The sequence below is a fragment of the Monodon monoceros genome, unplaced genomic scaffold, assembly GCF_005190385.1.
Source record: "Monodon monoceros isolate NGI ecotype Baffin Bay Population unplaced genomic scaffold, NGI_Narwhal_1 Super_Scaffold_12, whole genome shotgun sequence".
In the NCBI taxonomy this organism is placed as follows: domain Eukaryota; kingdom Metazoa; phylum Chordata; class Mammalia; order Artiodactyla; family Monodontidae; genus Monodon; species Monodon monoceros.
In genome coordinates, this window is record NW_021703768.1 from 162,595,274 (window position 1) to 162,618,961 (window position 23,688).

Genomic DNA, 23,688 nt, shown 5'->3' on the forward strand with positions numbered 1-23,688 from the left:
TTTAGAGTTGTTACCATGGCATAGCCTACACCCTGACTGAGGCATTGACCCAGAGGCAATGCGGGAGAGGCATGGGGAGAAGACTCGTGGTCTGGGCAAGCTGAATTTGGCCTGACCACGTGCTGGCTAACTCAGGCCAGCAAATCAGATGCCAAGCTGCCAAGACTGCAGGGCTGCATACTCTGAAGACTGCAGTTCAGGAAGGCAGCTGCTGTGCCTTCCCATCAGACCCCCTGAAGTCTGACGGGCTCCAAAGGTGTCTCTGAACACCTGTGCTCTCACTTCAGCTGTGCCAGAAGCATCTGGTAGACAGCACTACAGGGAGTCCTCCCCTTCGAGGCCAAAAACTGGAGCTAAAGGGCGTGATGCACACTCACTGTGCGGGCCTGGAAGGACCGATGTTTTGTAATGTACGGTGACTGAATGGAGGTTGGGGACTGGGTTCCAATTAGGACTCGAGGAAAATGGAATTGCAAGTCGGGAAACTGAGCTGACTAAGCTCAGAAAATGGTGGTTGTAAATTCAACCACGCACTAGTTCTTAGAACGAACAAGGAATGGATCAAGTGTGGACAATATCTGTGGCTTTGATTATTCCCTGAAGAGCGTCAATCCTCTGATGTGGAAGTCTCTCTTTTTTTTAAATTTTATTTATTTTTGGCTGCGTTGGGTCTTCGTTGCTGTGTGGGCTTTCTCTAGTTGCGGCAAGCGGGGGCTACTCTTCGTCGCGGTGCGCGGGCTTCTCATTGTGGTGGCTTCTCTTGTTGCGGAGCACAGGCTCTAGAGCGCAGGCTCAGTAGTTGTGGCATGCGGGCTTGGTTGCTCTGCGGCATGTGGGATCTTCCCGGACCAGGGATCGAACCCGTGTCCCCTATATTGGCAGGTGGATTCTTAATCAGTGCGCCACCAGGGAAGTCCCGGAAGTCTTTTGATGCAATTCCCATTTACCGAGAAGTAACTCACAGTCAGCCTTTACTTTAGGCCAGGCGCTGTGCTAATAAGCCATTTTCTTTTAACTCACTTATTCCTTAGGGGCCTGGCAGGCAAGGCACTCCTCTCCCCACCTGATAGATGGGAACTGGGAGGGGGTCTCTGCCATGACCAGCTGGGCAGGAACACGCCACTGACCCTAATGCTCTCCCTTAGCCAGCGGGCTCTCTGTCTGACTTCTTTCACAGACAGCTTCACTGCCACAGAATTATAGTCGCTCTGCACTGGAAGGCTGGATAATGTCTGCTCACCGCAGATGACACTGTGACAGCTCGGCAGCAGCAGGTACTGGGCTGCGGGGTGGGGGACATTGTGGAGCCAGCTGTGTACTGGCCCAGAGCTCCTGGCCCTGACTGCAGCAAGGGGCACTCACTTGAAGGTGAAGGCCTCGGGGGGGAGGTACACGCCATCGCCCACTCGATACTGGATGCCGTTCTTGGTGGCTAAGCTGTAGAGGACCCGGCCATCCAGGTCCTCGAGCTGCTCCATGACCCTGGGAATTTCCTTCTGCCTCATTTCAGCCAGACGTGCACAGCTTGCACAGAACCTGAAGGAGTGAAGGACAGAAACCAGAGGCCCTTAAGTGGCTGGTAGTGACTACAAGCAGCTGCCACTGGCTTAATCCAGACTCTGGTGACCAAGAGGAAGGATTTACAGATGTTAGGAGGAACTGGCTTTCCTGCACTTTTATGTTCACACTTTGAAAGCACTTAGTTGGGACCAAAGCCCAGAGATACACACAACAGGAAAATGACAAGCCAACCGCACTTTTGAGTAGTCGCTCCTAAGACATTAACAAACAATCTAGAATATGGTCAAGAATCCACCACGAGCGATAATGCAGACAGTGGTAAAGACAGGAACTCAAAACGTCAGAGGAGGTTCACGCTATTATCTCTAAAGGCTGAAGAGGTACTTGGTAAAATTCAACATTATTTCTGATTAATAAACCCTTAAAAGGAGAATTAGAGATTGCCTTAAAAACAGATCAAGCCAAAAGGCAGCCCCAGGCTGACTGGAGAAACACCAGAGGCATCGCAGCGAGCCCCCCGAGCCTCGGCCCTGTCAGCCTTGCTGTCGTCACACACCACTCGCTCTGGAGGTGCCGGCTGCCACTTTCAGTTAAAACAAGTGAGATACCAAGGTTAGAAAGGAAGACGTGGGGCACTGGACACTTTATGAGAAGCAAAAGCCTCCCTAAAAGCATTCCCCCACCAGTTCCAATAAAATGGAATCAAAGATCTCACTTATGAGAAAAGACACAAGATCTGTGGTACAGACACTGAGGAACCCAGAAAGACACATCCTGTTCCTGGATGGGACAGCTTCTCATGAGGGTCACTCCCCACCAGGCTGTCCACACACTTACAGCCACTGCAACCAAGTCAGGCTGCTCTTTGGTTGGTGAGGAAGACGATCAGAAGACGTGGGGAAAGCAAACCCAGCAGAGAGAAGCACGGGAAAAGCTCGAGGGCTTCATGCAGATGCATGGCGTCCCCGAGCACCACCAGAGCGGCCCAGGAGCGCACTCGCGGCACTCACTTGTACTTGTTGTCCTCCACTGGCTGAGTTTTTGGAGGGGACTCAAATCTTGCGTAGTCTTGGTCATACCAAAGCTGGTAGAAATAGGTCTTTCCGTCATCCTCCGACATCAGGGCCTCAGGGTCCACGCCTCCCTAGGGACGAGACTGCCGTCAGCCATGATGACCCCACGCATTGAGGAGGGGCACACGAGGGGCGCCAGGCACTCACCTCCAAGGCCCAGTTTTCCGACGGGGCTTTATAGACGACCTGCACTTTGCTGTGAATGTATGAAAGCTGCATGTCCTCACATTCGTCTACCAGGAACAGCTCCAGGGGGTCCGACGTGGCCCCGAGGACCGTGTCCGTCCCAGCACAGAACCAGTGGGCATGAAACATCTGCCCGTTGCTGCTGTCCTCCCACAGCGCCGTGACCCTGGAGCCGGAAGAGGGGGCAGGAAGGAAGTTCTAACTTGACCGGCAGATCTGGACCGAGTCTCCTTGGGGGACATGTGTTTTTTGGTTTTAGTATAGGGCAAAGAGCTGCTGCTATTCTTACAAAATAGGCACCTCCTACTTACTCAACAGAAAGTGTGGGCTGAAGTCAAGCAGAGGGAAGGACACAAACCTTGCTAAATACAGTGGTTTTGAAGAATCATCTGGAATAACAGAAACACAGTCCCCCACTTCCAGGGTTTCCGAGTCGATGCATACCTTCTTATAGTAACTCTTCTTCCCATCGGTCTGAAAACAAGAGCTTAATTTCAGGTGAGGATGGGTTTGAAGGTCCGTGCTAGGCTTGACCTGCGAGTTCCTGTTACTTTATAGGAAAGTATCACTCATAATAATTTCTCCAAGAAGCCGTGAGCTCTACCAGCCTGGCTACTATAGAGAACACCCAACTTCTTTGGCTGGAAGCCTGCAGCAAAGGCCGCTCACATCCCTCTGTCACCACCTCTGCCCTCTTGTGTCAGCAGCAAATGGGATTCTAGCATTCAATTGTAATAGCACCGTACCCCACTCCCCACACCTCCCTTAGCCACACGGACCTCCTTCTTTCTCTCCCACAAGGAAAGCTGGTCCCACCTCAGGGCCTGTGCTCTGGTTACTCCCCAGACCTTCATGCACTGGCTACTCTCCAACCTTTTGGTCTCAGCTCAGATGTTGCCCCACCAAGAAGCCTCTGTGGCCCCAGCACCCTTCCTGCCCCCTGCCCTCCTGACAGTACATGTGTCACAGGCAGGGGCTTAGTTATGCCTAGGCCTAGAGCAGCATCCAGCAGGGTAGGCCTCACGCTTGTTGAGGGAACTGACCATCTTTGGCTTATGGACATCGAGAGAACAACACTGAGATGACATTCACTCTCCAGCTTTGGTAAAGGATTTGACCCTTAGACAGGCAGGTAACCACAGAACCCCCGGGAGACGGTCTGCTAGTGCCCCCAAACACCTACTCCTAGGCCAGAGAGGACTGTGAAGGCTCTCTTCAAAACAAGCTTGGAAGGGGAAACTGACACCCCAAGAACTGTATCAAATGCCCATTTTGGGGACTTCCCTGGTGGCATGGTGGTTAAGAATCCTCCTGCCAACGCAAGGGACATGGGTTCGAGCCCTGGTCCGGGAAGATCCCACATGCCGTGGAGCAACCAAGCCCGTGCACCACGACTACTGAGTCCATGCTCTAGAGCCCGAGAGCCACGACTACTGAGCCTGTACTGGAGCCCATGCGCCTATAGCCCGTGCCCCGCAACAAAGAGAAGCCACCACAATGAGAAGCCTGTGTACCACAACGAAGAGTAGCCCCCGCTCGCTGCAACTAGAGAAAGCCCGCACACAGAAACGAAGACCCAACGCAGCCAAAAATAAATAAATTAAATAAATAAATATATATAGTTTTAAAAAGCCCATTTTGGAGTGTGAGGAAAACTGAGTCCTTGGGCGTACAAGCAAAAAAATGCATTTCAGGTGCTTGACCACAGGCCTCGGCCTCTCAGTCAGCTCTGCTCCGCTCACGGGACAGATGGGCAGGGACAAACGGGCATGTTTCTCAGCTGCAGGACTCAGGCTGCTTAAGACGTCTGGCAGCGAGAGACCACGAGGCAACCGGCTTCTCAGAAGGGCAGCGCTAAAACGACTGAGAGCCTGCTCCTGGATTACCTTGACAGCTTCTCCAACCCAAAAGATCCGATCCTTGTTCTGCTTCTTTTTCTTCCCCTGGTGCATCTTTTTGGGTGACGGCATCTCTGGAATATTGTCATCCACTTCTTCGTCGTCATCTGCCTCCTTCATGGCCATGTTGGGACACCTACAGAGTCGGTTACTATAAGCAAGGTCCTCTTTAAAAGTAAAACCACTGGTTAGGACTCTGCGCTCTCACTGCTGGGGCCCGGGTTCAATCCCTGGTCGGGGAACTAAGATCCCACAAGCCTCTCGGCGCAGGCAGAAAAAAAAAAAAAAAAAAAAAAAAAGTAAAACCAACTGAAGGTGTTTTACCTAGAGAACAGGGACAGGCCTGGTGACAGTGCTAGACAAAGGGACCCTGCCTGCTCTGTACCTGTCAACCCAGCTCCCACACAAAGCCTACTTGCCATCAGCTGGCATTTCCCTCCATTTCAAGAACAAGCGTTGGCCAAACCCACCTCCTCTTTTGGCAAGCCTGTTTGCTCCTTCCGCTGCCACCAAATTTAACCATATCCTTACAGGCTTTACACTTTCCACACTCAGGCTGTTGACAAATCTAAAACACATTTAAAAAGTAATCAAACAGTCATTACTAACAGCTGGTAACCAGTTTTTGGTGAATTTAAAAACTGTAAATTTAACCTCATTAGAAGTAAGGGAAGTAAGAGTTAGGAACAAGATACGAGGTTTGCATAGGTTAAGCCTGACACATGGTGCTGGGACAGGTGTGGGGAAACGAGAACTCGCACTGCTCAAAGGATAATTTGGTGACCCCACTCTGGAGAACACTGTTCTAGATCAAAGTTAAGTACATGACCTACACCCCAGCAATTCTGCTTCTAAGTAGAGAAGAGTCACAGGAAGCCTCGTTAGAATATCAAGCTGCCCATCACTGAGGGATAAGCTGGAAGAGTCACAATGAAATATTATGGAATAGTTAAAGTGTTAACTAGTGTGACCTCCAAACAGATCCCGCGGAGATACTGAAGGTCACGTGTCAGACACAGATTAGTCACGGAATTGGGGGCACCACGGTAAGGAGTGTTCCAGCTCACTTCTACTCCTGGCTTCTGGATGTCTTTGAATATGTCATGTTAACACTGTCTCTGGGAGATATCTGACTCACCTACTGGGGTACTGTGAGAATTCAATTAAAAATATGCATGAATACAATTTGAAAAAGAAACAAACACACATAACAGCTGTGAAAGGTTCCAGTTTACGTATACTTTCCTAAAAATTTTTTTTAAAGCTTGGGTACATATGCGCTAGATGAAATAAAGTCAAACCACAACAAGAACGGCGAGGACATGCAAACTCCTATTTAAGGGCAGCCACTGAAGACAAAGGAGACGCTCTGAAGTCAGTGGCCAGTGTGAATGCAGGGCAGTTCTGAAGGCAGCTGCTGTATTTTTGTGTTTAAGTCTTCATCCAAATTAAGTCAAACAGATACCAAAATACTGGGTTGGCCAAAAAGTTCGTTCGGGATTTTCCGAAAGATCAGATGGAAAAACCCAAACGAACTTTATGGCCTACCCAACAGACCCGATCCCTGGGTCAGAGAATTAGGGGGATTAATTCCTCTAGAGTGAAGTAAATATATATTAAAAAATTCAGTAAGAGAGGTCTTTTCAGGCCTCAAAGCTAAGCTGGACAAAGTCCCCACTTTCCCAGGGAACTGATGCCATGAGACAAGGCAGGCTCCTGGGTGGATGTCCCTACTTGGAGGAAGCAGCGCCTCTGTGGGGTAGTCACTCCCTCTGCCCTTACACCAGGGCCTGAGGACACAATGGGACGCAGCCAGAGCAAAGGCACCCAGAAGGCCAGGCTCCTCTGCAACAACAGTGGCGCTGACAGCAAAGTGCCCGAGCATGCCTCTTTTGACAGCTGTCCCAGAAGACATGCAAGTCCCCCCAGATCACTAACTCTTTCTTCTAGCTTCTGTTTTAGGGGTCACATTTGAGGAGTGAGCATCTCAAGCCAGAAAGAGAAAGAAGTGAGTTCCTCAGAGATTACAAGGGGAGCAGGCAAGGTTACCTCACAGACGCCACACCGCCGGCGTTTAAAGGCGTTCTCCTTGTCTTCTTTGTCATCCTTTTCAATTTGCTCCGCAAAGAAAGTGTCAAAGATCTGGTAGACCAGCTTCGTAGTGGTGGCTTTGGTGGGGCCTCTGTCCTTCTCCTTGGCAGGATGCCGGATGGTCTGCCGCCTTTCAGCTCGCCTGGGAGAGAGTTTCCATGGTGTTAGCGGGCTGGGAAGAGCGCACAGGATGCTCTGCCTTCTGTCTCACGTCTTCAGTCTCATTCCTGCTGCATCCTTACCTTTTTCCCAAGGTGACCCCGGCCAACTTGATCAGGTCTCTCATGCAGGGGGTCAGGAAGATGGGCTGCTCGTCACTGTCCCCAGCCCGATCATAACTCTCTACTTGTTCCACCACAAACTGGGCGTGTCGAAGGAGAGAATCCTCTGTGAATCGATTCAGGTTGAGCATAGAAGGAGGAACAGTGGTCTTTTAGGAAAAAAAAAAAAAAAAAAAAATCAGCGGTTTCCCTTAGGCTTAAGCAAAACTAATTTAAATCAAACAAACAATCTCTGCTGACTCTGAACATGTTTTCTAGCACATCTCATATAAATAGGTGTGAATCCCATATTGTGAATAACCTAAACCTCTTACCTCAATCTTATTGATCAGGTCTTCGTATGTTGAGTCAGGGTTGTTCTGCAGGAACTCAACTACTATCTTACTTATGTAGATCTTCTCTTGCATCACACTGAACAGTGGTGCATACTCTGGGCTGGGATCCATCAAAATGTATTCGGCAAATGCTGCAGTCAATGGATGTTTAAGAGAGCAGTTTGAACCTGATGGCAGCTACAGTGGCCAAAGGGCAGGGATGAGGCTATGAGGCTTACAGAACAGGCTAAGAGTCATTCTGTACCCAAATGTCAAAAAACATGAAGTACAGTCCAGAGTTAGCTCATTCGGAAGGGGCCTGTCTGAGCCAGCCAGAGGACGGAGACTGGCCAAGTGGCTTTCCTTTGGCTCGATTCTGGTTTTTGGAATTCAGTTTGGGTTTCAGCCGCAAGAACATGACCTGCTTTTACACCGGAGGGTCAGTTCCAGGGCCAGTTGCAGCTAATATAAGAGGCCATTCCAGGGACTTCCCTGGTGGTGCAGTGGTTAAGAATCCGCCTTACAATGGAGGGGATGCGGGTTCCATCCCTGGTCAGGGAACGAAGATCCCACACGGCACAGAGCAACTAAGCCCACATGCCACAACTACTGAGCTCACGCGCCTCAACTAGAGCCCACATGCCGCAAACTACAGAGCCCACGGGCTCTGGAACCCACGCCACAACTACAGTGCCCACGTGCCCTGGAGCCCGCATGCCACAACTGAAGAAGAAAAAACCCGCACACCACAGCTAGATAGAAGCCCGCGCATCACAACGAAGAGCCCGCATGCCTCAGCAAAGACCCGATGCAGCCAAAAATAAATAAAATAAATAAATGATAAATCTTAAAAAAAAAAAAAAAAAAAGAGCCCATTCCATTCAAACCTGACATGCTTTCCACATGGTCACATGAGCCTGACACCTCCCAGAGCCTGACACTTCCCAGAGCCCAACCAAGCCCTATGAAAGCCAGGAGCGAAGGCCCCTTTCAGCTCCCAGAAAGGTCCATGATTGGTCACATACTTACAGGTGCTAAAGCCAAGGAGAGCCTTTTCACCTCCATCAAAGCCAGCAATCCACCATTCATTTATTGGACCAAGATTTTTGCCATTAACACCACCTAAAAGGGGGGGAAAAAGTTTCCTGAAAGCAAAGTAGACTAAGAATATGCCTCTCAAAAACTGAGGAGGGTTAAGTGGCACTGAGTGCCCACCTGAGCCGACACCTCTTATCAGCCAAGCCGGGCAGTCCTTACTGGAGCCATCAGAGAGAGTCTGCTCGTAGCTGCTCACAGCCCAGTCTCAAGCCCTAACTTTAAGAGGCAATAGTTCCAGTTGAATATTGCTCTCATCTCAAAGTTTTGTTTGTAAACTGTCCCAAACAACCTGGAACGTGCCGCGTACCTTCGGGAGACGGGTCATCCTCATATATTGGCTTTGCTGAACCAGAAAAGAGGAGCTCGACATCCTTCTCGATGAGGCCGGTGTCGATCGGGCACAGGTGACCTCGTTTACAGTACACGCTAGACAGGCGACAGAGTGGATTTACCAGCTAACCAAAGGCAGGCTGAAGTACAGAGTCAAGCTCAGACACAAGGTGGACTACGTGCAGTCCCCTAGACTCAGCTGTCTCCTTGGCTGCCAGAACACTGGCTCAGTACAGTGTTCTTTCACCCAGACAGCTTCTACCTGATTCGCCCACCTGGGTATCAAGAGTATAAGTGTCTGAAGAGGCAACGTGGAGAGGTCAGTGAGACTGATAGTGGGATGGCGGGAAATCTCACGAGGGCATCACCTGCTACACCCTCCCTCGGTGAGTTGCTAGTGGAGAAACAATGGCTTCTCAAACACATCCTACCCAGAGCTGTACAACCATCCCCTCTAGCTCCAAAATGTTCTTGTTGCTGAAAATGAAACCTCACCCCCACTGAGCTGTCACTCCCTCTCCCCTCCCCACTCCTGGAACTACTAATCTGCTTTGTTCCTGTGGACTTACTGCTTCACAGCATTTCATATATGGTTAACTTTGTGCTCTGTGACTTTCGCCTCATTAAAAAAAATTAAAATGAAGCACATTATACAACAGCATAAAAGGTGAGGTACATCAAGGACATTGGAAGGAGGGACTTCCACCTCCCTCTGGGGGTTCAGCCTCCAGTTTAAGGGCAACCACTGCCTAGAGATGCTCCTTGACATGTGAAAGAATGTGCATCATTAAGCAGGATGCCAAACTTGAGAAAATCATGGGGTTGGGGTGGGTTCTGCTTATGAACCTGCTCATGCTGGCCTCGAGGCCAGAGGTGCTGTGCTACCCCTCAGAGTCCAAGCGGGTCACGTGGAATCCGCGCAGGTCTGAGAGCACCACCACGCTCCCACCACCTAGGCCCTTGGAAGCCAAAACTCCGCATCTTGGACTCTCACACAGTTAAAAAAAATTAAAACATGACCACTTTGAGTGGAGTTCCCCTACCAGGCATGGTAGGCAGACACGGGTCACAGCCTTGCCATCAGGACCTTAAGATGTGGGAAAGATGGACCAAGGGAGGGCAGGACACCGCGGATGCACAGAAGAGGAGGATCCAGCGCCCAGCCTGACGGGCTGTCCACATGCTCCCTCAGTAGAGGTGACATCAGGGAGAAGTGCCAAGTCCCAGGCAGGGGCAGGACCCACTGGTTCACAGGAAGGGCTTATTTCCACCTGCCACTTTCAGCCCAAGTACCAGAGGTAAACAGAGATCCTAATTACCCAGGTGGTCTGGCTCCAATGGCCTGATGCTACAAAGGCATGTCATTCCTACGAAGTGTGTTTTTACTGCCCCCTTCCCAACCTGCTATTCTTGAGGAGTGGCCAGGAGACCCCAAGCCCTGACACTCCCGACTACAGCGGCCCCGGGCCCTGGTTCTCCTGAACCTCTGCCCCAGGAATGCCACAGGGAAGCACGAGGCCATGAACGTCAGCAATGCCAACAGCACGTTTCACCTGTGCTGTCAGGCAGAGGTTGAGCCAGGGGATCGCTGGTAGATGGGCAGCATCCCACTACAGATCAGGATCCTGATCGTGGAGCGTGGGAGACACCACCAACCACAGCGAGTGTACAGAGTACTGCAGGAGAAACATACTGGGGTTTCCCTGGGCCAAGAGCCCCCCAACCCACTGTGGGGCAGGAGTGTCGGAAAGGCTGCCCAGAAATGATTCCACCTGAGGCTACAACAGGCGGCCCGCCCACCCCTACTATTCTCTGGTCCAGGGAGAGGAAAAGCACGTGCCAAGGCCTGAAAGGAGACATGGGCTGGTCCTGGAGCCAAGCCATTTCCCACAAGAAGCAAAGTGAAGCACCTCCAGTGAGGGGGACAGAACGGAACCAAGGGGGCTGGAGAGCACGGGGACTGCTAACTCACAGGCTCGTTTGAGCCCTTCCAAAGGTACAGTCCAGACGTCACGGACCTCTACGCCGAAGAGCCCGGCATCACTGACACGGCCTGCAAAGCCCTGCAGGATCCAGGCCCCTCCCGGGCCCCTGTTCCCCTACCACTCACCCCCAGTCCCTCTACTCCACCCACACAGCCTCTCACCTAGTCTCCCCCAGCCAATGTGCCCACCTCCCAGCCTCCATGTGCTGTTCCCTTCTCCTGGATGTCTTTCCCTCACTATCCCCTCGGCTTGCTCTTAAGCCACTGAGGTCTTTGCTCCAGTCCCTTCCTCTCCATTCTAAACAACTTTCCCCCACCCACTCTCTGCTCCCCAGGCTTTTCACATCTGTCACAGTGTCACTACCTGACAGGCCTAACTTTTGTTCTGCCTCCACGAGACCAGGGAGCTGAGGTGCTGCATCTGTAAGACCTCATGCAGGGCCTAGCACATAGCTGGCCCTCCCCTGAATGAGCTCCAGGATGCTCACCTGCTCAAGACCTAACAGGTAGAGCTGCAACCACCCACCCACCCACCCCACCACCACCAGCAAACGTCCACCAGATGTCTACCAGCTTGCTGGCTCTTATCTCGTGTCAGCAGCTTAAGAAATGTTGCAGGTTAGGTATTAAAAACTTCACTAGGATATTAAGAACTTAGGTGTCTTTAGGAAAATGCCCCATTACGATAAAGCAGAGGCGTATCAGTTACCTGAAGCAGGTCAGTTTGTGTTGGGGAAAATCCTCGTAACTCTCAAAGCCAGATTCATTGGCATCAAAGATGGACAGTCTCTCATTTGTCAACAACTGTATCTCTTCCACCTGAGAGACATTGACCATTAACTAGAGACGCAAGAGACAGGAAACTATCAATATAAGGCTGACAACACAGCTGGAACTTACTGCATCAGGGAGATGCTGTTCATATCTTAGCTCGGGGTCATCCAGGTACTGTCCGCACTCAATGCACTTCAGAGGATCGGTCTGTGGAGGCACGAACACAGACGGCGCTCAGAGAGCCAGCCCCAAGCAATCGCATCAGTGGTGCACAACTGGTTTTACTCCCAGATATATGTTTACCTTGGAGGACACTACTGCCATTTTGGTTCGAGCCATTTTCTTCTCAGTTCTGTGAACCAAGCAGAAGGTTTTTTTTAGTCATTTCACAACATATCAGAATCTGCCATCAAAGTTATACCTGATCCACCAGACACAGATGAGCACCAGACGCTGCATAAGGGGCAAGGTGCGAGGCCGTAAGCGTCTTTACCACGCGGAGGGGATCTGCCTCACATGGCAGAATTGGAACGTCTCGGTCCTGTGCTCACACTCCATCACGTACAAAGCTAAGGCTGCTCCAGAATTCACTAAAAGCCCCTTTATCTTTCTTTCTAGGACAACCATTTTAATATTATGATCTGCTTTGTATAAAGACAAAAATAAGTTCTTACGGTTCTTTGCATGTAGTTCTGCGTCTCTTCTCCTCCTAAATGGAGAAAACAAAAGAGCGGAGGGTAAAAAAGTATTTTCCATCTGGATAATGCTTCAGTTAAGAATTTAATGTACAAGGTTATCACAAAATGTACATGGTTATCACAAAAGTCAGAGGCAGGAAGGCAGTCAGAGAACCACTGAGACCCAAGCCATCTCCAGTGTCTAGTCTAATACACAAAATTCCTTTTTTTAAAAAAATAAATTTATTGATTTTCTTTTATTTATTTTTGGCTGTGCTGGGTATTTGTTGCTGCGTGCGGGTTTTTCTCTAGTTGCAGCGAGCGGGGGCTACTCTTCGTTGCGGTGTGCAGGCTTCTCGTTGCGGTGGCTTCTCTCGTTGCGGAGCACGGGCTCTAGGCACGCAGTAGTTGTGGCATGTGGGCTCAGTAGTTGTGGCTTGTGGGCTCTAGAGCGCAGGGTCAGTAGTTGTGGCGCATAGGCTTAATTGCTCCGTGGCATGTGGGATCTTCCCAGACCAGGGCTCGAACCTGTGTCCCCTGCATTTACAGGCAGATTCTTAACCACTGCGCTACCAGGGAAGCCCCTAAACAAAATTCTTATAACCAGACTTCCTTAAAAGACTCATAAGACCACTTTAAAAAAACAAACAAAAAAACCCAGCTTTACTGTATAAGTGGTACCTCAGAGTAAGTATATAATTGAAGAGGGGTACTATGGACCGAGTTGTGTCCCTGGCCCCCCACCCAATTCCTACGTTGAAGCCCTAACACCAAATGTGACTGTATTTGGAGATGAGGCTTTTAAGGAAGTGACTATGGTTAAATGAGGTCACAAGGGTGTAGACCTAATCCAATAGGACTGGGGACCTTATAAAGAAGAAGGGACACCAGAGCTCTCTTTCTCCCTACGTGCTTGCACAGGGAAAGGCCATGTAAGGAACCAGCAAGAAGACAGCCGTCCACAAGCCAGGAAGAAAGACTTCTCCAGAAATTAACCCTGCTGGCACTTTGAACTTTTAGTTCCAATCTCCAGAACTGTAAGAAAATAAATGTCTATTGGTTAAGTCACCCAGACTGTCATATTTTGTTATGACGGCCCCTGCTGACTAATATAAGAGAAAATTTATTTCTAGAATTATTTTGGGTAAATGAAGGAATGGTAGAACACAACTATCACAATCTGTAACTCCCAGTGAAATAACGGATTTAAGCAATGACTGTTAAAAACATTAGGTGGAAAGCTGAGGGGAACTTTATAATGGATGGATCAGGCAGATGGCACCTGAGCTCAATGATCAATCCTAACACCTTAAAAAGATAACCATGCCTTATGGTATGATGTAACAGGAAGTACACAGCATCACCTCAGAAGTACTCTGGGAAACAAGAGACCTGCCTCTGGTCAAGCCTCTGGACCTAACTACCGGTCTGCAGGCGGACAGGGCTGGAGGAACATGTCAAGCCTGAGAACCCACAGACGCTACAGGTAAGCTGGCTATTTCCACCAAGCGCAAGAAAGAGGACAGGGTGAAACTGCAGATGACACATTGAGGACAAACAGGAACCAACTGTATTATATAGGCTGTGTTGGGGTCCTGAATCCAACTGTAAAACACACAAGAGAGACCATCAGGGAAATCTGAACGGAGATTAGGTTTTTATATTATTGTGCTATGATAATGGTATAGCGGTGATTTTTTTTAAATAAATTTATTTATTTTTTAAATTTTTGGCTAAGTTGGGTCTTTGTTACTGCGCACGGGCTTTTCTCTAGTTGCACAGAGTGGGGGCTGCTCTTCGTTGCGGCGCACAGGCTTCTCATTGCAGTGGCTTCTCTTGCTGCAGAGCACGGGCTCTATGCGCGCAGGCTTCATTAGTTGTGGCACGCGGGCTCAGTAGTTGTGGCTCACGGGCTTAGCTGCTCCGCGGCCTGTGGGTTCTTCTCGGACCAGGGCTCGAACCTGTGTCCCCTGCATTGAGAGGGGGATTCTTAACCACTGTGCCACCAGGGAAGCCCAGTGGTAATGTTTAAGAAGAGACTCCTCTCCTTTTAGAAGCACTTCTGTAGATATTTCAGCAATACATCTGGGATCTGTTTATCTTCAGAGCGAGGGAGGGTAAGGAGAATGAGTAAGGCTTGGGTAAAACATGCCTAATCATGGGTTGATAACTGTTGAAGGCTGATGACAATGTGAGGGTTTGCTACCCTTTTCCGCCTACCTTGGGGTATGTTTGAATGTTTCCATAAGAAAAATTGTCTAAAAAACACTTTAATACATTCCAGCCAATGGGATATTATGAAACACAGTAGAATTGAAAAAACTAGGCCTTACCTTTTCATCCTCATCTTTCTCTTCAGAAACTTGTGGTTTTACTCTTTCAGGTTCTTTTTCTTCTGGTCTCCGTTTGCTAGCTCTATTGGATAAACAAATAAGTCAGATGTTAGCTTAAAAAAAAAAAAACTATATTGCCAATTCACATAAAAAATGACAAACTAATGCCTTCCTACAGAAAAGCAAACTATTCCGAATAGATCTGGTGAACAGATACTTTCTTCCCAACCAAAAAAGAAAGTCCCCTTGTCACAGTAGCTCCAAAGGTGTGTCACTAACTCGTGATCCTGAAAGGAGGCCTTCAGAAGCCCCATGTGACCCTCAGACGTGGGGCCTGATGAGAGGTGCTAGAAACTAAGAGACACGTGACAGTGCAGTGACAGGAGCGCCACCCACGTGGCAGAGGGTATCAGGTAAGATGGGGCCCAGAGTTTGATTTCTTATCCAGCCCCGCCCAAACTGATCCAATCTTCCAATAGCACCAGCAATTCCCTGTAAACCTCTACATCACAGATCTCCAACAGTTATTTCGCTAATTTAAATTACACAAAGCACAGCACAAAAGCACAAGCATTTTAACCACTTACAGATCTTTGGGTTGACTTCTGTGCCTCTTTTCATCCTGAGAGGGGAAAGTGTGGGTGGAGAAATAAAAGGGGGAAAATTAATTTCTGAGTAAGAGCGAGACAAAACCCCAAAGTATCAGTTAAGGATTGCAGCACTGTGGAATGAGAGAACAGGAAAATCTGGGCAGGTCTACAGGGTAGAGATGAGGCTTCAAAAATGTTAACTCAGTTCCCTAACACCTACAAACAAGAGTTGACCGGTAGTTGGCAAACTTCCTGTAAAGGGCAAAAAAATACACATTTTCAGATTTACAAGCCACAGACCTGTGTCACAGCTACTCAACTCTGCCACTGTAGCACAAAAGCAGCCAGAAACAATACATAAGTGAAATGGTATGACTGTGTTCCAATAAAACTTTATGAAAACAGGCAGAGGGCCAGATTTGACCTGTGGATCACAGTTTACCAACCCCTGTCCTAGGATAGCTCAAAGTAAAAGGGAATATTATAGCCATTTTGCTTATGTCGGCCAAAATGCCTATAGCTCCATCTGTCGTTTGGTCAGGGGTGAAGATGTCCTTTAGACAGGCATTGGGACAGTAGGAGTGGGGTAGGGGGTGACAACACTAAACTTCGGAATCTAGTATGGGAAAGAAGTAGAAGTAGGAATTCCCGACTTGGTCACCAACTCATTAGACAAAGTCAAATGTTTGATCCTTTTGTCCTTTTCTGCCGTGAGGCAAAAGTGCTGGCTGTGTGGTCTAAAGCTCCTGCCAGTTGCCGTCTGAGGAAAATGGGTGGTTTGACAGCACCACTAAGATCTCTCTAGATCTGAAGGGATGCCAGGCGAGTGCTGACAGTAAGGTAATGAATATCCAGACAGAAAAGATGAGAGACAATAAGATGTTAGATAGAACAAGCTGGAGGAAACACCGAAAGGATCATCTGCCATAGAACAAGAAGGGGTGCCCGCTGGAAGCGAGAATGCTCACGACCCAGCAAGTCTGACCTCTGGCTCTGCTCTCTAGATCTCAGACAGAAAACCAGAGACAATCCTGGGACCACCCTCGTTTGGCTTCTCTTAGACAGGGACCAAACTGCTAAGGAGCTTAAGAGTCCTGTGCTGCGGCCCCCAGCAGCTGTATCCCCCTCCCCTGGAGTTCACAGCCCTGTGGATAACCTTGCTGCCCAGGACGTTTACACAGGCCCACCCCTGGATCAATGTAGTGTTTTAGGGTTTAAATGTGCTCGCTTAGCTGAACTGGGGAAGCTGGCAGGGAAGGGAGGAGCTAGGCTCAGAAGAACTCAGGAGACTGACTGGTTGGTAAAGCAGCACAAGTGTGATGACACCATGTAGCTGGGGTGACACGTCAAGCCTTCTCAGGGCAGAGGCTCTGAAGAGAAGCTGGCTCCACACACGCCTTAGTCCAGCACACAGAGGCCCTCCCCACCGTTATGATACACAGACAACTGAACACTCACTATGTATCAGGCGCTGACATGAAGTGACAGCCACCCACCCCCAGGAAGGGTAGCAGCTGACCTGCCCAGCGCCACCCCACGGGCAGGTAGGGCTGGAGCTGAACACAGAGCCCTACCCCGCGCCATTTCTCCCCACCAACCGGGAACGTAAGGATCAGGTAGAGATAAGTGACAGAGTCAGTCTTTACTTTGTCTTCTCCTTCATTCATTTCAGCCTGAGCTCCTCCGGGCCTCGCATCTCTGTCTGGCTCCTCCTTAGATTTCTGTTTAGGTGTTCTGCCGCAGAACGAAACACACAGTCAGCTCAGGGCGACCGCTGCCCTTTCAAGCAGCCCCAGTGAGGGGTTTACACGGTCTCCTCCCCTAAGTTAGAGCATGGATTGTATTTCTTATCTGAAGGGCAAGTTTTCAGAGCAAGAAACCCAAAAGGCATTTATTACTTCAGAAAGTATGATCTCGGAAGCGCCATCTACACTTCACTGTTGCTGAAACACGCAGTAGTTTAAAAACAAAAGAGACAACAGGGCTCCACTGATCTCTGGTAACCTGATGGGAATCCTGCCTGTGGTGGATTCCTGTGCAGGTTTGCTAGCTGGCCTGAGGTGCCGTCCAGAAAGTCCTCACCTCTCCGTCCGCCAGGGCCCGGCCACTCAGTTCAGGTGTTCTGCCCACCCCAGACTCAGGCCCAGTCTCAACATTTGCTTCAGCCCACTGTCTGTCAGAAGCTGCTTTCCACTTCTGCCCTCAGGTGCTGCCACTGCCATGAGAGCACACCCAGGCTGGCCAAGTCTTGGGGCTGAAGCGGGTCCACCTGACCAAGATCAGCCAATGGCCACTGAGCCACAAACATGTAAGCTCAAAACATGCTTACTCTCGTAAGCCACTGAGCTTTGGGGCAGTTTGTCATACAGCGTCTTCACAGCTGTGGGGAAGAGACAGAGCTGCTCAATGCCCTTTAACCACCACCTGACTAGCTGTTTGCTGTATGAGCACCACTAAGAACAGGCCTGGGGTCAAGGTCAGCTAAATCTCACCTGACCTCAGCCTTCACTGTGGTGGTCTGACCTTACACACGCAGAAGTCATCCACACATTATATGTATGATCAGTGCACTTAATGCTCAGTCCAATCCATTATTTTTACCAGAACGCTTATTTTAGCAAGTAAGCTTCACAAAGTACAAAGGCATGTTAACTATACTTACAGTTCTTTGGTTTGACTTCTGAGTCTCTTTTCTTCCTAAGTGGAGGGGAGGGGAAGACAAAAAAAAAAAAAAAAGACTAGTTAATTTTTGCATTTGATTTGAATCTTTCTACTAAAGAGTTTTACGGAAATAAAATACCTAAAATGATCCTGCAGTCTAGTTGGAATAAAGATTCTCTTCTTTCAAGACAGCACATTTCTGGGACTTTCCTGGTGGTCCAGTGGCTAAGACTCCGTGTTCCTAATGCTGGGGGCCCAGGTTCGATCCCTGGTCGGGGAACTGGATCCATATGCCACAACTAAGAGTTCGCATGCCACAACTTAAGAGTTCGCATGCCACAACTAAAGATCCCGAATGCCGAAATAAATTTAAAAAAAAAAAAAAAAAAAGGCACTTTTTTTGGTGGGGTAGGTAGGCAGGAAGTTAAAGAACTCTTAGACAGATCCTGATGTTTAAGAGGGATTTGGAGGCAAAATACTATCTACTTGTCATCATTAAGTGTTGACAGTCTCATAGAAAACTTTATCAAAACTAGGAATCTAATAAAGAAATGAAGTAGAATGACCCAGTCTGGAAAAGAGCTTCATCTCAAACATGGACAACAAATTGTTTTGAGCTTGAATTTAGAGAGCTAAACACGCCTCTCCAGAGAGCAGAATTCAGCCTCAGGAACCCCACCCACTTTGTAAGGAGATCACAAAGGTTGGTGATGTTAACAGAAGAAACACATTGCAGACCTTCCTCCTGGAAGAAGAGATCCTGGGAGTCTGGTCACAGACAAGGGATTTCAATCTTGCCCTAAAATCCTTCTTTGGAGGGTGGTGGTCACGCTAGTCCACTAGAACCGCTTCTTCTCAAACAATTCAACATGTGTCCCAACTGTAACTGCTGCTAACTTTAACTAGGATCAGGGTAGGGAAGTGATCAGTTAAAGACTAGTTTCAAGTACCAAATAATTCAAGAATTATACATCTTAGTTGATTCCCCATTAGGACAAAATAACAGACACCCATCCTTTAACAGGCTCTCAATAAGGGCACACACCACCCATTTGAGTTTCTAAGAAACTTCTAATCAATGTCTTAATAAAACCAAAAGGGACCTAGGGCTTCCCTGGTGGCGCAGTGGTTGAGAGTCCGTCTGCCGATGCAGGGGACACGGGTTCGTGCCCCGGTCCGGGAAGATCCCACATGCCGCAGAGCGGCTGGGCCCGTGAGCCATGGCCGCTGGGCCTGCGCGTCCGGAGCCTGTGCTCCGCAACGGGAGAGGCCACAACAGTGAGAGGCCCGCGTACCACAAAAAACAACAACAACAACAAAAAACCCAAAAGGGACCTGATATTGTTCTACCACCTGTGACTGACCAATGTCAGCCCTTTGTGATATGGGGCAGTGATGTCTAATGGTAAAGCTTCCAGTATCAGACCCCCTATTCCTTCTCCTACCCCCTCCCATGGGGGTTCAGTGGGTACATCTGTATTTCACAGAACCTTAAACTCTGATTTTACAAAGGAGCTGGAGGTCTGGGGAAAGAACTCATCTGATCTCAGTTAAGAATGCAACTCTATACCTGGACGATACTATAGCACTTTAGCACCTCATGTGTTTGAAAATGAGACCTTCACAAGGACCTCATGGGCAGGAGAGGCAGGCAGGAGAGGGGACAGACTGAAGCTCTGTGACTGACTGATAAAGTAGCAGAGGTCCAGCTGACTTCCAGGCCTACCGCTGATTTACTATCACCAGAGCCACGTAACACACCTTCCACATAGAGAACCAGCAGAAAAATGAGTTTGAAGAGCATTTTAGCTAAATTCAAGGTCACTTTGATCGTTAGTGAAAGTCACTCTGTTCCTACACGCTCCCCACACCCTGACCCCCCTTCCTAGAACCAAATGGGTTCTGAGATTAAGGTGGAAGTGACAAACCTGGAGGCGACCAGGCTTTACTTTATCATCTCTTTCTTCTTCTTCCACGTGTGTTCCTGGTCTTACTCTTCCCGGTTCTTCTGCAGGGAGCGGTCCAGCAACTCTGTCAAGCAAAATCACACACCCTAATGTTGACTTTCACAGACTCCTCCCGTGGAAGCAATTTTCAAAAGGTCTTCCTTCCTACCCACCACCCCAAAAAAATCAATCTTCATCTCAGGAGCCCTGAAAGGCACATATTACCTCAACATTTAATATTTAATACAACCTTTAGATCTAGTTCTGATAACGGCCAGTTGCCCCCAATTCACTCTTTGCAAGACAGTTCTACCTGAATCACAAGGTTAATAATCTGACTGCAAACTCGGCATCCTTAAGCTATCTATGGTCACCCCGGCAACTCACTATAAAGTTCTTCTTTTTAGAAGATTTCAGAAAAGTAATTTCAGTCATCAAGATTACATATTGCACAGAAAAGATTTATTATTCTTACCGTTCTCTGGATGTAACTCTACGTCTCTTTTCCTCCTATGTGGAGAGAAGGGAAAAAGAGAAAAACAGTATTTCAAAAGAAGATCAAAACCAAAAGCATGAGTCAAAGTATTAAATAAATACATTTGATGTGGTTAAAAACAGAGGTTGAGGGGTAATCTGGGTTTGGGGGAGATCTGGGCCACCTTCGACCTGGTGTTGATGTCCCACCACCCTCAAAACAAAGAGAGGCCCAGGAGCTGGCCCGGCACACATCTGGGCACTAGAGGTCATCTAGTGACACTACGTAAAGTCAAAGATCCGCCTCATGTCAGGGATTTGTTAATACTAGAAAAAAACCAAAGGAGTAATTTGGGATTCACATCAGGAAGTGATGATGACAACCTAGACTGGACGCCAGCTCTTCTCTGATGAACACCTTAGAACGCTACTTCCCTAAGTTCACAACGCTTGCCATCTCCAGGATACCTGTATTTATGTATTTAAGAGGGATAAAAATATTGTGGTGATGAAACCAATCTATGTCTTGTTTGAGGTGGAGGTTACAAGAATGCATGCACGCATACACGTGACCATACGTGCACAGTGAATAAAGTCTGTAGATTACGCCGATGTCCATGTTCTGGTTTTGCTATTACAGTTATGTGAGATGTCACCATTGGAGAAAGTTGGGTAAACTACACAGAACCCCTGTACTATATTATACGGAATTAATCTGTATGTGCATATATAAAATTCTGCCTCCAGACTGCCTTTAGACTCGAGCTACAACATCAACTCTTCCCTGAGTCTGCAGCCTGTTGGCCTGTCCTGCACATTTCAGACTTGCCAGCCTGAAATCGTGTGGCTCAGTTGCTTAAATTAATCTCATATATACAGACATCACTGGGTCTGTTTCTCTGGAGAACCCTAAGAGAGATTTTATACTAATATACTACAGTAATATATACATACATATCATCTGAAACGATATAGAAGAAACTGATGAATGCTCGCCTCTCAAAGGAAGGACAGGATGGAGAGGGGGGAGTACCACCCCTATGTACCAAACAGCCTTTTGTGCTGTTTTACCAAATGCATGTATTCAATACCTGTTTTAAAAAACATAGTGAGACCTCAAAACCTTAAACTGACTAAAGTAAGGTTCTCTCTGTAGTGCTACTTATTTGACCACCACCACCTGATAACACTGGTGTGGTGCACTGAGCCTCACTCTAGCATATCGGGATAAACCCTGTTTTGACAAGTGTTCATCCTCCAAGTCCCCAAGGTCTCCCACACACTGCCAGTGAAACTGCTTCCTGCTTGGGAAAGAGTGCCCCAGTTCGTTTCTTTAGAAGCTGGAAGGCTATGTAAGCCCTCCAAAAGGTTAGAGGGCAAAGAACAACTCTAAAACTGGCACACTTGTTAAAAAAAAAAAAAAAAAAGACTTGCCAATATTACAAGAGCCGGCTTGCTTTCACCTGTGACACGTTTTCTTAGGAGGCAAGGGATGTGGCCATGTGACTTGGACAAGCTGTTCCCCTCTGTCTCAGTGTCCCACCTGTGAGTGGGTAGTCTGACTAAACAGGAGAATGAGTATGTCTTTTACAACAGGACATCAAGTCCACCTCAGTGATATTGGTAGCCTTGAGTCCAGTGCTTCTCGCTCAGTGCAACTGTGCCCCCCAGGGGACATCTGGGAAAGTCTGAAGGTGATTTTGGTTGTCACAACTGGGAGGAGAGAGAGGGAATGTTACGGGCATCTAGGGAGTAGAGGTCGGGACCTCGCTAAACACTCTATGATGCACAGGACTCACCCCCACAGCAAAGGTTTATCTGGCCCCAAAAGTCAATGCCTTCGTTGAGAAACCCTGCCTTAGAGCAAACCACGGATACTCATCTTTAGCAGGTAACGGGGCATTTACTACCCACCTGTAAACCTACAGACTTCCCGACTTACACAGCTAATCCTGTGGCAGGACTGAAATAGACAGCATGTGACCATCTGGTATTATCTAGGTTTGCCCCTCAAGTCACATGGGACAGTGCTAGAGACCGACATTTTCGATATTGGAGGCCTTTGGCAAGCCGCCAGTTTTCTAACCTAAAAAGTCTAAGCAGCATTATTACAATACACATAGTAACATGACAATTCTGCTTTTCTAGAGAAATTAGATGTGGGAAAGGGGCTTATCTGACATCAGAAGGAAATGCTTTAAACACATCACATCTGCTGGTTTGACTGTCAAATCTTGACAACTGGAGAGGTAGGAAAGTAGACAGGAGGGAACAGACCAAAGTTATGGGCCTGCTGAGTCCTCAGGTCTAACCCTAACACACTTCGTACTGCCCTGGGTCCAGGGATATGTTCTAACACCCTCTCAGTCACTTCCGGTCCATAGACAGACCAAGTATAAATTCACAACTACCAGCAAGTGTACCAAAATAAGGCAGAGTTAAGAAACTTAAACACGAGCCCTACCTGGTCTTTTTCTTCTTCATCGACAGAATCATCTGATTTTGCTTTTTCAGCGTCTTCCTCAGGTTTCCGTTTGGCAGGGCTGTCACACACAGTAAAGCCAACTGTTAGCTCAGCCAGACCCTAGTCCTCCAGTGGGCACGAAACAACTTATATTCCTCCCTACCAAGAGTACCCTCTGTCTGGAAAGATTCAGGGCATGGACACCCTCTTCCCTCCAAGGAGAAGCCCTTTCTGCCAGGACATTAAAAGAAGCTTCGAGCTTAAATGTTTCTTTGGATGACAGGTTTAGAATACCACCATTCTGCAAACCTTAAGAAATAATGGATCTAGACTTTGATCAACGGCTGCTAGAATCACCGAAGAGACATTACATGCCTCTGATGGACAGCCCCATGCTGTCAATGAAGTGTCACAAAATAAAGCTGGAATCTGATCAAGACTCTAGACCTAACTACCAGTTTACAGAGAACTGGAGACAAGGGAACACATTAACCACCAAAACGATGCAGTCAGCCAGACCTAGAAGCTAGTAGACAAAAGACCTATTTTCTTTAAATAAATGGCAAGAAACTAAGGAATCTATCACTTGAAAGCCTTAAGGAGCAAATCAACCAAACTCTGTTACACAAGGGGAAGAATGAACACTGCTATGTATTTGTTAGTAAGGAACTGTTACACTTTATAAGGCATGTTTTGTCTTCTTCAAAAGACGGTTTGCTAGATGTTAGCAATTATAGCAAAATATGAATAAAAAACTTGTCAGAGAAAGAGACCTTGTCATCTAGAAATATCATATTTGTGGATAAGATGACATGTCCGATTTGTTTCAAAGTAATCCAACTGGGGGGACATGGTGTGTATGGAGTTGTAATCCATTTGGAATAATTCACTTGGAGCATATGGGGGTATAGATGAAACAACAGCCAGGAGCTGTTAACTGTTGTTGACACTGGGTGATAGGTACACAGGGGTTCATTTTACTATCCTTGGTAA

At 48.1% G+C, this 23,688-nt stretch overlaps 1 protein-coding gene across 7 annotated transcripts in view; it reads right to left on the reverse strand.

Annotated features, from left to right (window-relative positions):
* DNMT1 (DNA methyltransferase 1) overlaps positions 1–23,688 on the reverse strand; it is a 42,636-nt gene that overhangs the window by 8,516 nt on the left and 10,432 nt on the right. For all 7 annotated transcript variants that reach the window (XR_003792714.1, XM_029217264.1, XM_029217263.1 and 4 more), the window contains 22 exons: positions 22,696–22,774; positions 20,233–20,267; positions 19,740–19,842; positions 17,813–17,847; positions 16,797–16,884; positions 15,148–15,182; positions 14,561–14,642; positions 12,225–12,259; positions 11,854–11,902; positions 11,677–11,757; positions 11,486–11,595; positions 8,770–8,888; positions 8,394–8,486; positions 7,365–7,516; positions 7,012–7,199; positions 6,728–6,911; positions 5,149–5,246; positions 4,667–4,814; positions 3,139–3,254; positions 2,742–2,946; positions 2,532–2,665; positions 1,363–1,536 (listed from right to left, as the gene is read on the reverse strand). Coding sequence is in view for 6 of the 7 variants with exons in the window: in XM_029217264.1 (XP_029073097.1) it covers positions 1,363–1,536; positions 2,532–2,665; positions 2,742–2,946; positions 3,139–3,254; positions 4,667–4,814; positions 5,149–5,246; positions 6,728–6,911; positions 7,012–7,199; positions 7,365–7,516; positions 8,394–8,486; positions 8,770–8,888; positions 11,486–11,595; positions 11,677–11,757; positions 11,854–11,902; positions 12,225–12,259; positions 14,561–14,642; positions 15,148–15,182; positions 16,797–16,884; positions 17,813–17,847; positions 19,740–19,842; positions 20,233–20,267; positions 22,696–22,774 (2,343 nt within the window). In the remaining variant the exon portion in view is untranslated. The remainder of the gene's footprint in view (positions 1–1,362; positions 1,537–2,531; positions 2,666–2,741; positions 2,947–3,138; positions 3,255–4,666; positions 4,815–5,148; positions 5,247–6,727; positions 6,912–7,011; positions 7,200–7,364; positions 7,517–8,393; positions 8,487–8,769; positions 8,889–11,485; positions 11,596–11,676; positions 11,758–11,853; positions 11,903–12,224; positions 12,260–14,560; positions 14,643–15,147; positions 15,183–16,796; positions 16,885–17,812; positions 17,848–19,739; positions 19,843–20,232; positions 20,268–22,695; positions 22,775–23,688) is intronic.